At 43.7% G+C, this 15,998-nt stretch overlaps 1 protein-coding gene across 1 annotated transcript; it reads right to left on the minus strand.

Moving 5' to 3' along the window:
- Positions 1 to 211: 211 nt before the first annotated feature.
- PLAC9 (placenta associated 9) lies at positions 212 to 15,448 on the minus strand. Its single transcript, XM_066622089.1, has 4 exons — positions 15,292 to 15,448; positions 4,878 to 4,978; positions 2,224 to 2,344; positions 212 to 641 (listed from the first exon to the last, which is right to left on the minus strand). Exons 1-4 carry the CDS (start codon positions 15,344 to 15,346, stop codon positions 631 to 633), a joined length of 288 nt encoding a protein of 95 aa, XP_066478186.1. The 5' UTR covers positions 15,347 to 15,448; the 3' UTR covers positions 212 to 630.
- Positions 15,449 to 15,998: the final 550 nt, after the last annotated feature.

The following is a 15,998-nucleotide window of genomic DNA, read 5'->3' on the forward strand; positions in this document are numbered from 1 at the left end:
GGGAACCACTGTTCTAGAAGATGGTTGTTCTTGTAAGTAGAATGATGCATATTATGTGTTTTGCTCCCATTCTAATTAATACATTTATAATATGTATTATATGAGCAATATCTGGGATATATGAGCAATATCTGTTTATATCTGTTTATATCTCATATAAAATATCTGTTTATATCAGCAATATCTGGGAATCAGTGGACCAAGAGGTGCTAACATGAGCCAAGAAAGAGTATTTATTCCAGCTGCAGAGAGTATTGTATGTCTCTTAAAAAGGAAGGACTTTGTATCGTTTCTGAAAGTTCCTTTTCCTATTGCCTCATTCAAAAGCCATTGGGGCTGCTGGGACTGATACCCCTCCACAGGGCTTAGGTTTCTTTTAAGCCAGAGCAAATGCCTTTTAAGTCTCCACGAAGCCATGAAGTTTCTTCCTGAGTTAGTTCACAGTGGTTTTCTTTTTAATGAGATAATTGAATTTGACTAAATGCAGAACTTGCCATGGAACATTGTCCATTCCAAAACTAAATACACCATTTGGGTTTAAAAGCTTATGAAACAACAAACTGCCATTTGGATGAATGACTCAGGTGATTGATATGTTTACATCCTGTGCTTTTCTCTTTCTTCAGAAGATCAGTTGGGCTCTAGAAGGGGGGGGGGGAGAGAAAGAAGAAGGTTGTAGTGACCCTCCATCAAACCAGTGGTTCTATACTCGAGGACTGTATTATCACTGATAAAATTGACAATGTAGCCCAGGTACATTGAGCACATCCTTCAGCCTCATGATACAAAGTATTGGAACTACCCTGAAAAGTAAGTGTACAAAAGCAAGCATTTTTTCCCCAATGAACACTGAATACAGTACAATACGTACTGAACACTCACTGAACTAGAAAAAAATGGGATTTTGGAGCAATATTTGAGGATCAATCAGTTTCTAGGTGCTAAGAGCTAAACTGCCAACTGTAGACTTAGATAATGGGTAATGTTCAATCCCTATAATTATTGTTTATATTATGGCACATACATTTCAACATCTGTATTTCACCTTTCTTCTTTCAGAGAAGGCAGCATACATGGGGCTCTCACAGCACAATTCAATGCATGTTTGATCCAGATACACACTCACAGTGTAAGTTCCACTATGTTCAATGGGGCTTACTTCCAGTGAAGTGTGTATAGGATTGCAGTGCCATCCAAGTATTGTTGGGTATCTGTGGGGAATATGTTCCTGGCCTCCACTCATGGCCCATTACCTTTGTTTATCTGGATTATATTATATCCCCTCCCCCCCAGTGACAAGGTGTCTTGCATGAACAAACACTATAAGCAAAAAGCTTATAGTCAGGCAAGCAGCTTGCAACCTGGAAGGAAGACTGAAAGTGAACAGGAAGCAAGAAGTGAAAGCTCTCTTTTAGTCTCCCTTCTAAGCTGCAGGCTGCTTGCCTGCTTGTTTGGCTATAAGCTTTTTGCTTATAGCATTTCTTCATGCAAGACACCATACCACTTCAGGGGAATTTAATCCACATAAACAAAGATAATGTGGCAGGGGGGATGCGGGGATAAATGGTTCTGCTGATACTGTCAAGGTTTGTGCCCAGTCCCTTGGCTGGGAGTTGCTGGAGGATACCCCTGGGTTTGACACAGGAGGCCTGTGTAAAGTTTGGACCCAGCAGAGGCAGCAAAAGCCTGCTACAGGCAAGGAGTGCTGAGTCACTCTGCAGGCAATCAACTAGCACAGGTGGAAATGGGTGGGGCTGATTAGCCCAAGCCTGCCCTGAAACAGGCACCCATTGGCCAGCCTTTGTATAAAGCCAAGGCAGCCACTGCTGGACCAAGGGGGTTGTTGAATGGATAGCTGCGGAGCACTTTGTTACTGTGCTCTAAATATTGTGACAGTGAGTAGCTCTGGGTTCCCTGCGTGGGACCAATGCTGAATGCCTGTACTGAACTGCACTGTATCTGATGTAAATACACCTTTGGTGAAGGGCCCTGCTGTCTGTGCTGTGTTTCTGTCCTCGAAGCCAGCTTTCCAGTACGCCTGCTGCACTCACTCCCCGGGAACTGTGCCAAGCTGTGAGACCTTGGGCCGTGGGAGTAAGCTGTCTGCGTTTACCAGATGCCAACAGATACCAGATCTGCAGATTCCGGGGGACACTGGCACTGTCTTTAGCTTTAGCAACGTGACTGAATCATGCTCTGGGACCCTGTACGGTTGACACATACCTTCAAAAATATCCACAAGTGGAGTTCCAGGAGGAAGAGGGACATTCCAGGCTGTTTCACTGATGTCATTGAGTAATGACTTGACTTCAGAGTCCAAGTAGTCGACAGTTTTTTCTACCTGCTAAAGAAGAAAGGAGGGAAAATTTGGGGTCACCGATCTACATTAATAGGCATCCTCTGGGTTGTATCAGCGGGAACAGAGAATACAGTGGTGCCTCGCATAGCGAAATTAATTTGTTCCGCAAGTCCTTTTGTTATGCAAGTTTTTCGTTTTGCAAAGCGTGTTTTCCCATAGGAATGCATTGAAATTTAATTAATGCGTTCCTAAGGGCAAGAAAAGTCAGAACAAAGTCAAATTTGGTTTACAAAGTGTTTATTAAGTGCTCTTTAAAGGCATACATACTGTACAGAGGATTTCAAAAGGGGGGGATGCTGAGTGGGGAGCTTGAAGGCTGTAATCCTGTGCACACTTTCCTGGGAGCAAGCACAATGGGACCTACTTCTGAGGAGACACGCACAGGATTGTGCTCTAAGCTGGGGAGGACAGAGCAGCTGCACTCAATTGCTTGCTTTTGCCGTGATCAGGGGGGGAAACGTGAAGGAAATGGGGCAGTGAGAGGGTGAATGAGCGATGGGGGGATGCTGAGTGGGGAGTTTGAAGGCTGTAATCCTGTGCACACTTTCCTGGGAGCAAGCACAATGGGACTTACTTACATAAACTGACATGAAGATCCTCCCCTTACTAGGGTGAAAGGGATCATAAACTGACATGAAGATCCGCCCCTTACTAGGGTGGACGGGATCAGGCTTGGGGGGGGAGGCTGCCATCGCTGGGGTTGCTGGGAGGGGCTTACATTCAGATGCTGGATAAGGTGAGTGAAGGCACCCCTCCCCTGCTGTGTGAGTGTGGGGGGGGGGGCAGAGCATCTGTGTGTGTAAGAGAAGGGGGCAGCCTGTGTGTGTGAGAGAGGGGGAAAAGTGTTTGTGTTACAGAGAAGTTGTGATGCTCCAGGCTTGGGGTGGGGGGAAAGAGAGGCTGCAATGCTCCAGGCTTGGGGGGAGAGAGGGCTGTGATGTTCCAGGCGTGCGGGGGGGGGGGGCACAAAAATGGGCGGGAGCAAGAACGTGCAACCCCTGACAGACACACAGGAGCCTGGCCCTGTGAGTGAGTGAGTGAGGAGTGGTGAAGAGAGCATAAGTGTGTGTGTGTGAGAGGGAGGGAGGGATGCTGACTGACCCGCTGCTGCTCGAGGAAACCCCAAGAACTCATCATCTTTCCTTAGGGTGAACTGCATAAACTGGCATGAAGATTCCCCCCCTTAAAACAAACCAAAAAAAAATTTGTCTTGCGAAGCACGGGTCATAAAAATTTGTTGTGTGAGTCACCAAAAATCACAAAACGCTTTCGTTCTGCGAGTTTTTCAGTGCACGAGGCATTCGTTATGTGAGGTACCACTGTACTACATATGGTCCCATCTGTGCTGTGACTGCCAAAGACTAGTGATCCACACTGACCCAACTTTCTTCAACTGTGCTTGTGCTGCATCTGAACCCTCGCACTCAGCATCTAAGCAACTTGGTGGCCTCAGTATCACTGAGGTGAGCAACAAGTGTGGCGGGGGGGGGGGGAGTTCACACAACAAAATGCTTCTCTGTGCAGAAAATCTCTCTAGGAAAGCAGCATGACAGGATAAAGATTCCAGCCTACTTAAACCATGTTTGTTCGAATGTGTAGGCCTCTTTTTTGCATACGTGAGAAGCAGCGCGGGGCAAAAGGTTAAATTCCTGTCCTCTGTGCCACAATCCTGGCCACCTACTGCCTCAACTGCAGCTCACAGCTGCTATTTATATTAGAAAAATGAAGTATTTAATGTAAGTGTAGTTTAGCCCTGAAAACTAGGCTGCTGGGACTGCACTGCTTTGAGGTAAGCATAGATTAAAGGGGGCATTTTTTGACAATTTCTCTGTGCTTTGGGACACACTTCTCAGAAGCAAGCACAATTGTGCTGTTTGCAAATTGTGATTATTTTTTCTGATTCATGACTTCCCCAGATTCACTTTCATGGTGTTTGGAGAACCAGGTGGTGTTTTACCCTCTGCCATTCCTTCAAGTTTGAACCAATAACTCTGCAAAGGGTGAGGAAAGCTCTGCTTCTTGGATGATCTGGGGCAAGTAGAGGAACAAATGCACACAGTTCAAGGATTAGAATTTGTTGTGTTTTGCTGCGCTCTGGTGGTCAAGACTGAAAACCAGGATGAGTGCCTATTTCTTTTCCTTTCTGTAAATTCACACACCCAAGTAAAATACAATCATGCTTTGTGTGAGGAGTGTGTGGACGTATAATCAGGACAAGAATGCTACAGTCACGACGGGCATTGCCACTAATAGCAAGCAATCCTTGCACAGACATAGCTTTAGACAAGTAGAGTATTGTAGAGACTCAACACGATTGATTCACGTTTACCCTGCTCTTCTTCTAAGGAGCTCAAGGCCATGTACATGGTTCCCCCCCCCACTTCTTTCTCACAAATGCCCTATGAGATAGACTAGTCTGATATATGATCAGGGCCAGCCTAAGGTTACAACCCAGTGTCTAAAGCACTTGTGGGCTTCTGGCCCCACTGGGTTCTTGGATGGTATCTCCCTGCCATACCTCTTGGACGTTATCTAAGCGCTTATGAATTGCATTGTGGTCATCACACCAGGCATTCCTCTCTGTGGTTCCTTGGGAGTCGGTGACTGGATCTGCAGCAACTGCAGGGGAACAAGCAGCAATGTCAAACATTTTAAGTGGTGTTTGTTTTGTTTGTTTTGATAATCCACACCAGTGGTATTTGGGTTATGCAAGAATTACTACTTCAACAACCTTTAATGGCATCACACATAATAAATATACAAACATAAATATAAAACCACAAATAAAGGTACACAGGAACAAAACCATAAGAAAATTGCTCGCTCTAATACATCAGTCAGGGCTGCCTTAAACTGTTAGAAATGAAAACTTTTGCAAGAAACTTGGCAACAAGAATCGTAGTTTCTTGCGAAAAGTCATATAAAAGAAACGCTGCGAGAAGGTTGGGGGGGACCAGAATAACTAGAAAGAACGGGGCCCAGAATAGAGCAGTGAAGCTTACTAAACACAGGACAAACACAAAAAAAATGGGTGACAGAATCAGGCTGTATGCCACAATGATTGCAACGCCTTTGGTCAAAAGGTACCCGAGTATATCAACCATTCAGCACTGCAGAGGGGAAAATGTTTAGCCGGGCTAGCATGAAAGCCCTCCTCTCGAGGGGATTCGTAAGAAACTGAAAATAAGAATAGCCATTGGCAAAAGAGGGGAAAATTCCATAGTAAATGGGGGAGCACACCCGGATAGTGAGAGGATAGCCATAGATGTTCAGATTCCCAGAGTCTTTCGTAAATGAGGGATAGCGCCTGATTAAAATTACAATTAAAAAGAGAGTCTAAAAGAATGCCTATAGAGGCTAATTTAGATATACAATGCTCAGACCAGGAGGATTGAAAAGGGTCTTTAAAAAAATGAACAAGAAGGGAATCAGGGTCAGTCTTGAAGAAAAGATGTAACCAGAATTTAAAAGTAGATTTCCAAGCCAATGTTGAAGGGAGATGTGCACCCAGCTCAAGGGACAAAGTAGACAGTTCAATATAGTTGGGGTTATGCAAGAATTACTAGAACAGAGTCAAACCTTTCCCCCTCCTGGCTGATAGGAGAGAGATTTAAACACTACAAAATTCCCAACATACAGTCTGACCTTCTAGGCTTACAGCAGCCCTCACTGAAAGAAGATGTATGAAAATAAAATGCCACATTAGGCAAGGTGATGCAGGTTGCATTGCTGGCAGATTGTGGGGAAGGGGGACAAGAGGATGGTGTATTTGGGATGTCCTTCAACCCACTTCTGCGGTGGCCACCATCTTCCTCTAGCCTGCCATGGATGCAACCTGCATTGATCTGCCTTCCATGATCTTCTAAAAGTGAGCAGAATGTGGATCCCCTTGCTCCAGGCATGATTTCTTCAAACACAGAGCCAATTCTAAAACATTTCTCCACACCAGAAGGAAAAAAAAATCATCTGACAAATTACTGGGTATCGACAGAGGACAGAGCCATAATAAAAATGTCACTGGTTCTGTCCTCTATTTATACCCAGAAATTTGACAGGTGATTTTTTTCTCTGGTGTGGAAAAAATGCTTTGCCTACTCACATTGTATGTTAGCAGCCTGTTGCTAAGGCACAGGTCTTCGACAAATATAAAAGGAGCAACAACCTTTAACTCTGCATATGTTGTTGGAGGAACTTACCAAGAAAGAGATCATGAAAATGATGGCCCAATGCCTGTCCACTGTGAAAGAGTCAAATTCCATGCTAAGGATGTTTAGAAAAGGGACGGAGAATAAAACTGACCATATCATAATAAAGTACCATTATACTATATTGCAGCCATACTTCAAAAATTCTGTATAGTTTCAATCTCTCCACATCGAAAAGTAGATTGCCAGGCTGGAAAGGAACAAGAAAGAACAACCAAGGCTGGAATCCTATACATACTTTCCTTGGAGTAAACCCCACTGAACACAACAGGACTTACTTCTGAGTAGACATGCATAAGATTGTGCCCTAAAATGATTAGGGGAATGAAAAGATTAAAGCACTTGGGGCTTTTAGTTTATATCAGAGTCAAATATTGTTGTGTGTTACCTAAGAAACACATATCCTTCTGCCATTGGCCAAACCAGTCTGATGGCACAATGTATCATGGTCATTCTAGCATGAAGCAGTTAAAATTATTTGTGGACCATTCAAGTAGCTTGACCAACAGCAGGCAGCAACTCAAGCAGACCATGAGGCTGAAGTGAGAGAGGTTAGTGGGATTGTGCAGGAAAGTGCGATTATGCAGGAAAAAATAATCACACAGGGCCCAGGGAAGAAAGGCATGCCCATGGTTGGAAAGAGGCTGGAGAAGTATGGCGCTGGGAATGGACTAGGAGAGGGCAAGGAAGCATCTGAATGTCATAGGAGGTAATTGGCCAAATTCCTTTTGTGTTCCATTTACTGAATATTTACACTCAAGAGAGGAGCGGCTTGCTCCACAAACCAGTCAGACATGGCATCAGATATTTGGCACTTGAGTCAGAACATCCATTTCTGGTCAAAAATATTTTGTGAATTAGTAAAAATATGTAAGTAGTTAGACAATTACACAGGCCCACACACATTTTGCTTCCTTAAACGTTACACCAATTCCTGGGTATATATGGGGTGCCGATTCAAAAAATGGCATCTGTTTTGCCCTATCATGCCTAGTTTTGGAGATATAGTACAGCCTCATTAGTGAATGGTTTCAAGCAGCTTCCTCAAGAGGAGGCCATGGTGTAGGCTTCCTCATGAGGAAGCTGCTTGAACCATTCACTAAAGAGACTATGCTATATCTCCAAAACTAGACATGATAGGGCAAAACGGACGCCATTTTTTGAATCGGTACCCCAAATTCATATCAAACCACCATAAAGTTTGAGAAAAACTTTTCTGACCCTCAATATTGTAGGCCTGTGTTACTAGCCTTCTAATAGTGCCCGGCCCAGAATCTGCCCTCTTGAGACTGGCTGCTTCACCCTACTAAACAGCCAGAGCTAACCAAAGCCTGTCTCAGCTAAAATACTGAGTTCAATCAGGTTGACTCCTTCATAAGTGGGTTCTAGTTTCATTTATTTATTGCCTGCTTGCTTTTGTCCTTAGCATTGTTTTGCTGTGAAGGAAATTGTCTTCTCATAAAGGCAAACCAAGCTCTCTTTCAAGTCTTCCCAGGAAGGATAAACAAGATGTATTCTGAGAGTAAAAAAAGGCCATCTCTGCATGTTTGGCCACTCATCAAACCCAAAAGAGTCTGTAACAGAGCTCTGATCCATTTCAGAATAATGAGTGTGTAAGCCAAAACTATGTGGAATTTGTGAGTCTCACTGTGCTGAAAGTAGATAAGATGCTTAACCACCTTTGGAAAATGTCTTGCAGTTTGACAAGAAGAGCCCCCCATATCCTACTATGTTGTATCCACTATTCAGATCTAAGGAGCCGTTATTAACTCCCTCTTCTAATGTCACTTAATGGATCTGAAATGAACATAGTCAGACAATTACTAACTGGCAGGAATGAGGCTGTATCAATTAATATAGCTAAATTTCCTTACCATGTTTATATAAAAATTGTCTCCGGAAGCTGAGCTTAATCAATGTATGATGTAGATAATTTTCTTGGACCATTATTTGGGTTTCTTTCCACATATGCCACTAAAGGTTTTGAAATTGAAATTGAATTGATAAGAGCAGCAACATTCAGTGATATACTCCCTGAACACATATGAAAAAGACTATGAAAAAGTCACAGGACACTTTAAAAATGTTGCTAGTGTAAGAGTATTTCGACTGCTCACACTAATAGTTTTATGGCTTGATATGACAAATTTTACCATGTTGCTCCTTGAGGTCTGTAGACTCAGTAGCTTTCATGTGAAATACCTTTTAGGAATAGGATGCGGTGTGCACCAGCTCTGTTGATCCACCCCCCCCGCCCGACCCAACCCACCCCTGCACCAGTTTTACTTGCTCTGCCAGGTGTCCTTCTCCCTATCGGTATGCATAGGAAGGCTGTGTCCTTCCCCCCGGCATGTGCGGCATGTGCACTGTTGCAAAGCACTTTATGGTGCTTTAGCAGAAACATGAAAGGCCTGGCTTTTTTGGCAGAATGTGTGTCTGCCAGTATGCCTTAAGTTAGGATTGAGGTCTTAGTGTACACTGCTTGGTGAATAAAAGAAGGAAGGACTTGATTTCACTGCACTTGTTCCCTATTCAGCAGATACACATATTCCAAGCCAAGTGGATCTCAATGTGTGTAGGAGATGATAACATCTCAGCTAACCACTAAACCTGTTCTTCTCTGCTGGAAACCTCACCAGCTCAGCAGAAAAAAGAACTGGAACTGATGCAGGGCATTTTTCTCTTGGTGTACAGGCTTCCCCCCCAACAGTGTAATCCATAGAAAATGTATCACTTTTAAGCATGCTTTGGCTTTTAAGGTGTTTTAGTTCCCCTCACAGAGGATTTTAAAAACAACTATAATAATTATCACGTTGACATCTTTGTACTTAGTCATCCACCTGTGTGTTTATTTAACAGGTGGAGCTCTTCTTGCCACTTGATCTCTGTTCTCCAGTGTTTCTGTGTACCAGGTTGCTGCTGTAAAGACACAGGAGCCGGGCCGGTACATGGTGGAGTATCCTCAATACCCTAGAGCAGCGATTTTCAACCTTTTTCATCTCATGGCACACTGACAAGGCCACTAAAATTGTCAAGGTACACCATCAGGTTTTTTAGAATCAATAAGGCACACCATGCTGCCAGTGGGGGGCTCACATCCCCATTGGCCCTACTAATAAATGACTTCCCCCCAAATTCCAGTGGCACACCCGTGAACCACTTGCGGCACACCAGTGTGCCACGGCACAGTGGTTGAAAATGGCTGCCCTGGAGAGTATCATTTTCTCCTGGGTCTTTATAACTGGGCAAAGCTGGATTTTCTGTCTCAATTCTGTGACTGAGTGTGGGCTACTCAAATTTGTGGAGTGTCTTTCATCAAAGCAAAACAAAGAGTTTTATCAGTGGATTGTAGCCTAAGATGGAGAGCTGACATCTAGTAAGAGACTTGTAATTTGGGTTGAGGAAATTTGTACTGCTGAGGTCATTCTTTCTAACAGAGACTATTTCTCACACAAAGCCTACAGTATTTTGATTAATGCAGAAACAATTCATTTCCTTAAACAAGTAACCATAAAGCTGTCAGTTTCAAACTAGGTTCCAAGGAACCCTTAGAAGTTTCTCAGGAATTTTCTCAATGAGAAAGTCAGTGATGTTGTCCTAATTTCCCTGTCACAGCTTGCCAAGTACTATTGATCTTCCTCTTTCATTGTGAGGCTAAACACAAGACCCACTGAGCCGAGGTATTTTATTCCATGAAGTTTTGTTTACTTGACCATTTCCCCTCCATCCACAAAATGACGGGTAAGTCAAGATCTCACTTGGCTTAATTCTGTGATTGCTTTGATAGACTCTTTCATGCTTAGAGAAAAGATAAGTGTGTGTGTAGTGACAATAAATATTTTTGAGATCTGTTTTCCTTGCTCTTGTTGTTAAGGACCTCTACCATATGGCAGTAATACAGTATTTAGCATTTATCATGCTTTAAAGTGTTGAAATCATTCACATTCACTAGATTGCTGTGATCCTTATAGAAAAAAAACAACCTCTTGTAAGGTAGGTTAGTATTACCTAGAGCCAAGATGGTGTAGTGGTTTGGGTATTGGGTCCAGGTTCAAATCCTCACTCAGCCATGAAGATTCCTGGGTGACTTTGGGACAGTCACTCTCTCTCAGCCTCACTTACCTCACAGGACTGTTGTGAGGATAAAAGGAGGGAAGGAAGTATGTACACCACACTGAGCTCCTTGGAGGAGCTGTGGTCCAGAGGAAGAGCTAAATACTACCTGTTGCCAAGCTAAGCAGGTGCAACGTGGGTCATTTGTGGAGGAGAGATCAGGAAAGTCACTGATGAGCTGTCATGACCCTAGGCGGGAGAGAAGAGTCACTGTTGAGTTGTTGCGTGCTGCGGTGGGAGAGCGGTTGGAATGTTGAGTGTCCGCAACAAGAAGGATAACAGCTGGAAAATCTCCTGCTGCTATGATTTGTGTGGTTTGCCTGCATGTTCCTGTAGCTAAGAGGAAGATTACAGCATTGAGGGATAACAGCTGGAGTTTGAAGGGTTCTATATACATAGAACAACATTGTAAAGACCCTATTGGATCTAGGAAGACTGCCTATGTAAACTACCTTGTGCAATATCTGAAAGGGTATTCTGAGGAGAAGGAAAGGCAGTGTCTGCAAGGGATCAGTTCTCAGACCCCCCACAGATAATGAAATCTGTGGTTTCGGCACCTTTAAACCCTCTGAAGGTGACCAGAGCTGTGCTCACAGTGTGTTTTCTGAAGCCCTCAGAGGCCGCGCATGTTCACCAGTGGCCTCTGTGGGTTTCAGAATGGTTCTGGAGTGCAAAAAACTCAGGAAATTGGACCTGACATTTTTGCCCTTATAAGGCATTCTGGGGTCCAGGGAAACGCTCCAGGGGCTTCCTCGGGCCTCAGCCTTATAAGGGCAAAAATGTCACTTCTGGTTTCTCAAGGGAAACCAGATGTCCCTTTTTTGTGCTCTGGAGCCATTCTGAAGCCTGCAGACGCCATGGACAGATCTTGTGGCCTCTGTGGACTTCAGAAAACCATCCAGAGGCAACCAGAGCACAACTCCCGTCACCTTTGGAGAGTTCAAGTTGGGCCAATTCTGGCTCAGTGTGGATCCCCCAGACTTGCATTGAACCAGATCTGTGGATAAATAAGCTCAATCTGTATAGAAGTACAGGTGTGCCCTCCTGTATCCACAGGGATTCCATTCCGGAACCTCCCGCATTTAAGTGTACCATGGATACATGGGAACATCCCCCCACACCCTCCAGAAGCAGGGGGAGCTCAGCTCCATAGGGTCTTCTGAGCCCCAGAGGATTCCCCCAGGCCTTTTAAAGGCATAAAAAGTCACTTCTGGTTTTCAGCCAAAAATCGGCAATGACTTTTTTTGGTCTATAATCAACGTTCTGAGCCCAGCCTAGGCCGCACATAGACACATGCAGCCTCTGCTGGGCTCAGAAGATCCTCCAGAGGCAAGGAGAGCAGAACTCCCCTCACCTCTGGAGGGGCCACTTGGGGGGGGCACACGGGAGTGGGCACAGACCCTGTCCATGGATAAGTGAAACTGTGGATATGGGGGCCTCCCTGTACATTGATAAATAATAAAAATGCAATAAATAAATAATCCCTATACTGGAGTAATCAAGGCTCAGGTGACTTCTTTCGAGGTTAAGGTTAGGGTTGTTCTTTTTCCTCTTCAGAATTCCCACAACTATCAAACAAAGCATTTAACATTTTCATAGTAATACTTAGTATTCAGATGTGCCTTCTCCAGATTCATCAAGGGGTTGGGCACATGCAAAAGTGGGCTACAGCATGCCCTTCCTAGCTTAAGGTGTGCAGTTCGCCTGCCATGGTTAGATACTGTGACACTGTGATCAACTGTTTAGGATTTGAAACCTGGATTTAGCTGTAAACTCAGCTTATAAAGTTAGCACAAAAAGGACATATACTGAACAAGGAAGAAGAAACTTCTCAAATAATATGCTTAAGTCCTAATACGTTTTCAGCAAATGCTGTTCATTGAGGCAAAATTGTCCAAGAGTAGTAGAAAATAGTTTTGCTAGAATTCACATGCTTGAAGGATAAAGTCTGTTGTTTAAGATTCGGCTAATGAAAAGACTTTGCTCAAAGCATCTCTCCAAGCCTCTCTAATATTAGTCTGTTCTATTTTTAAGCCTTTTCTGTTCAACACTGCATGTATGCAACAGGGATCAAATGTGTAGGCTAGGCAGAGTTAAAGTTTTTCTCTGCACTTGATTTGCTATCATTGTGACTGGGTTTAGTTCTCCATGCTGATCAGAGTTATTCAGAGTAATTGAATTACTCCAGTTGCTGAATATGTTTAGAACTGGATAGATACCACAGTGTGTTTTCCTGAAAGCTTCAAGTTTATATACATTTCCTCAATCCTTACAACAGTAGCCCTGTAAGGTAGGCATGTTTCATTCCTATTCTCATATTGCAGATTTAGGGTTGAAGAGAGAGGAAAGTTGTTTGCCTAGGGCCACCAAGTTGGTGAAAATGGAAATGGGAACCTTCCTCTTTCGTACCTTACTCTGTTTACACTTAACATATTGCTACACTTTTAAGCAATGTGTAGTTTAAAAGAGCTAATCTACAGCTAATCCATTAGAGCAGTGGTTCTCAAACTTTTTAGAATGCCAATCTGTCCAGGACCCACTAGAAGTGATGTCATCAACCTGGTAGTGATGTCATGGCCAAAAATGTCATCAACAGGCAGGAAAATTAACACCCCCATATGACAAAATCAAATTGAAGTAAATCAAAAGTTTATGATAAGTACAAAAATTTAAGTATAAAGCATAAAAATTAAAAATTTATTTAAAATAAAGAACCCTCCTAACTGTCCCAGATCCTGAGGTCCGCGGCACAGCTCTGCACAATGGACCTCAGTCGCAAACATGCCCTAAGGCACGTTTGCGGGGCTTACCGCTGGGCTCCCGCGGAGCTAGCCCAGCTCTGGCTGACGCTGAGCTAGCACGCAGCGGGTTCCCAGGTTCTGTGACTCGGCGGTCTCCCGGACCACCGGGCTGCGGAACAGGAGATGGGGGCGTGGTCAGGGGTGTGGGGAAGGCGTTAAGGGGAGGGGGAGGCATGGCTGGGGGGCATGGGGGAGGTGTGTTGGGGGGGAGAGGGAGAGGTGGGTTTGCGGAGCCGAGCTCCGCAGGATCCAAGGCGCTCGGCCAGGCCTTTATTTTAGTGGTGACCAAAAGGTCACCGCTAAAGTGAGTAGCCCCATTGCGGGGCTGCTTCCCTTACTTGGGGGAAGGGGACGAATGTCCCCTTCTCCCAAGGAGCCTCCTGCAGTAGCGCAGGAGGCTCAGGATCCGGCGGGAGCCCTCCGTGGAGCTGCCGGGTCCTGTAGCTCCAGGCAGCTCAGGATTGGGCTGCCAAGCAGTTGCTGATATATTTGAAAAAAATTCCTGAAACATCCCAAAGGTTGCAATCCTATCCACACTTACCCAGGAGTAAGCCCCATCGGCTACTTGTGTTAAAAGCATATACACAGTAGCGGTTAAATGTACAGATCTGTAACATTTCCCCAAATACAGTCACATACCATAGTACGATCAAGACTAATATATTAAAAATAAAATACACATTGAAATGAATGGGGAAATTGCTTGTGACCCACCCAGTGAGTCCCCACCCACAGTTTGAGAAACAATGCATTAGAGGCAAGTGAGAATGTAACTGTGGGTACCTACAGCCTATCTTTAGTGACTGTAGAAAAATAAGAATCATCTTTCTGCATCTGTTTACATAGAAATCATTTCAGAAAAAATGCAGTTGAAGCATTATGTGTGCATAATTCCTCAGTATGTCTACTGAAGATAAGATGAGAAGACAATGTAAGGGGGGAAATGTGGAAAGTGGAAAGCACAGCAGAAACATGAATGCCTACTTCATGCTCAAAAATAAATCTGCAGACTGGGGACACGATTCAACCACAGTGACACATTTTTGTGCCTTATTCATTTCAGTCAGAAGAGCGAAGCACTTACTGAAGTCTTTTGAGCTTTTTGAAGCTATTAAAATACACATAACCTTCCAGGCTATTAAAGTTCTTTCACCAATAAATTAAATGGAATTTACTCCTACATCAGTGTGCCGAGAACTGCAGCCTTCACAGATCTTAGTTCAGGCTGGATTGCACCCTTACTTGGTGATGGCATTATCTGACACAAGACCATCTTTTAAAAAAACAAAATCCACTCACAAACATTCAAAGCTTTCCCCCAAACCCTTTGCCAAGTTGTTCACAGTACAGATAAAACTCCCAGTAATGAGAAATAGAGACTCATTAACCGAGAAGAAAACCTTCTCCATTATCAGTCCCTTTGAACACTGAAGTTTCTATCTCCTTCAGAATCTGTTTATTTTTTTTACAAGGTCACTTTAGTTGGATGCTGTTAAGGGAAACCATAGCTGAATTTCCCAGAAGTGAATAGCCCTCCAACCAGCATGCCACCTTGTTGACTGCTCTGACACTCGACAAAAGCTTAAGTACAGCAGATTTCTGAGAGTAATTTTCAATAGCTCTACAAAACATACTCACAATTTAAATACAGCTCATGCTTATATAGCACTCTGCCACTTTGACCTTCAAAAATAACTCATTGGCTTTTCCAGCCCCAAAGCAAATGCATTCCACATTCTCATTTTTTTTTCCTTCTTCAGATTTTAACTTTCCGCTTAGAAGTAAATGCTCCTGCAGGCTTTGAAACACTTACCCAGATCTTGCCTATTCATAACGCAAATAAAAAGCAGAGCCCAAAGACAAAGCATGGCTTCAGAGTCTTGGTCTGGAGGAGTCTCTCCTGGTCCACAGAAGAATATAAATGAACACTCTCTTCCCAGTTTATGCAATTTGCCAATCCACACCGTTCTACAGAGGGCCAGCCAGAGAATTGGGAGGAAACAGTCTCTGATTCAGCCAAGTTTCTTAGGCAGCCGTCTCCATCCTTCCTTTTCTCCACCCCAAACCATGCTTCAGACTCTGCATAGGGTCCACTTAGCCATGCAAGCCCATTCTAGGACAAATCTTCAACATGTAAAAAAAATACCTATTTATTTATACAGAGTATGAATGGAATGTGCTGAAAGAGCTTTACCCCTGAATACACCCGAATGAGTAAATTCAGGGAGGAGCTGCCTTGGATTTCAGTGTGTGCAGTTTTGTGAGTTTTTGTAAAGGAGACAAAATCATAGCATATATACATACAACATGCTCATTGCTTAACATAATCAGGCACACTCTTTTTCCTTACTATAGTTTTTGGTTTTTAATTCTGTCCTATCTTGAGCGCTCAGTGCAGATACAGTATTTGTAATATTTTATATAGTGAAACAAACTTAAGATTCACAGCAGAAACTTAAATAGGTTGATCAGTTATTTGTTCCACTTGTATTCGACCCATTCCTGAAAGTAATCTCCGAG

The sequence above is a fragment of the Tiliqua scincoides genome, chromosome 3, assembly GCF_035046505.1.
Source record: "Tiliqua scincoides isolate rTilSci1 chromosome 3, rTilSci1.hap2, whole genome shotgun sequence".
NCBI lineage: Eukaryota > Metazoa > Chordata > Lepidosauria > Squamata > Scincidae > Tiliqua > Tiliqua scincoides.

Excerpts from the sequence above, each read along its gene's own strand:
- PLAC9 (XM_066622089.1), bottom strand. The coding sequence starts at position 15,346 with ATGCTTTGTCTTTGGGCTCTGCTTTTTATTTGCGTTATGAATAGGCAA. Across the intron at positions 4,979-15,291 it reads TATGAATAGGCAAGATCTGG|TTGCTGCAGATCCAGTCACC; the intron begins GTAAGTGTTTCA and ends GTTCCCCTGCAG. Across the intron at positions 2,345-4,877 it reads GCTTAGATAACGTCCAAGAG|CAGGTAGAAAAAACTGTCGA; the intron begins GTATGGCAGGGA and ends TTTCTTCTTTAG.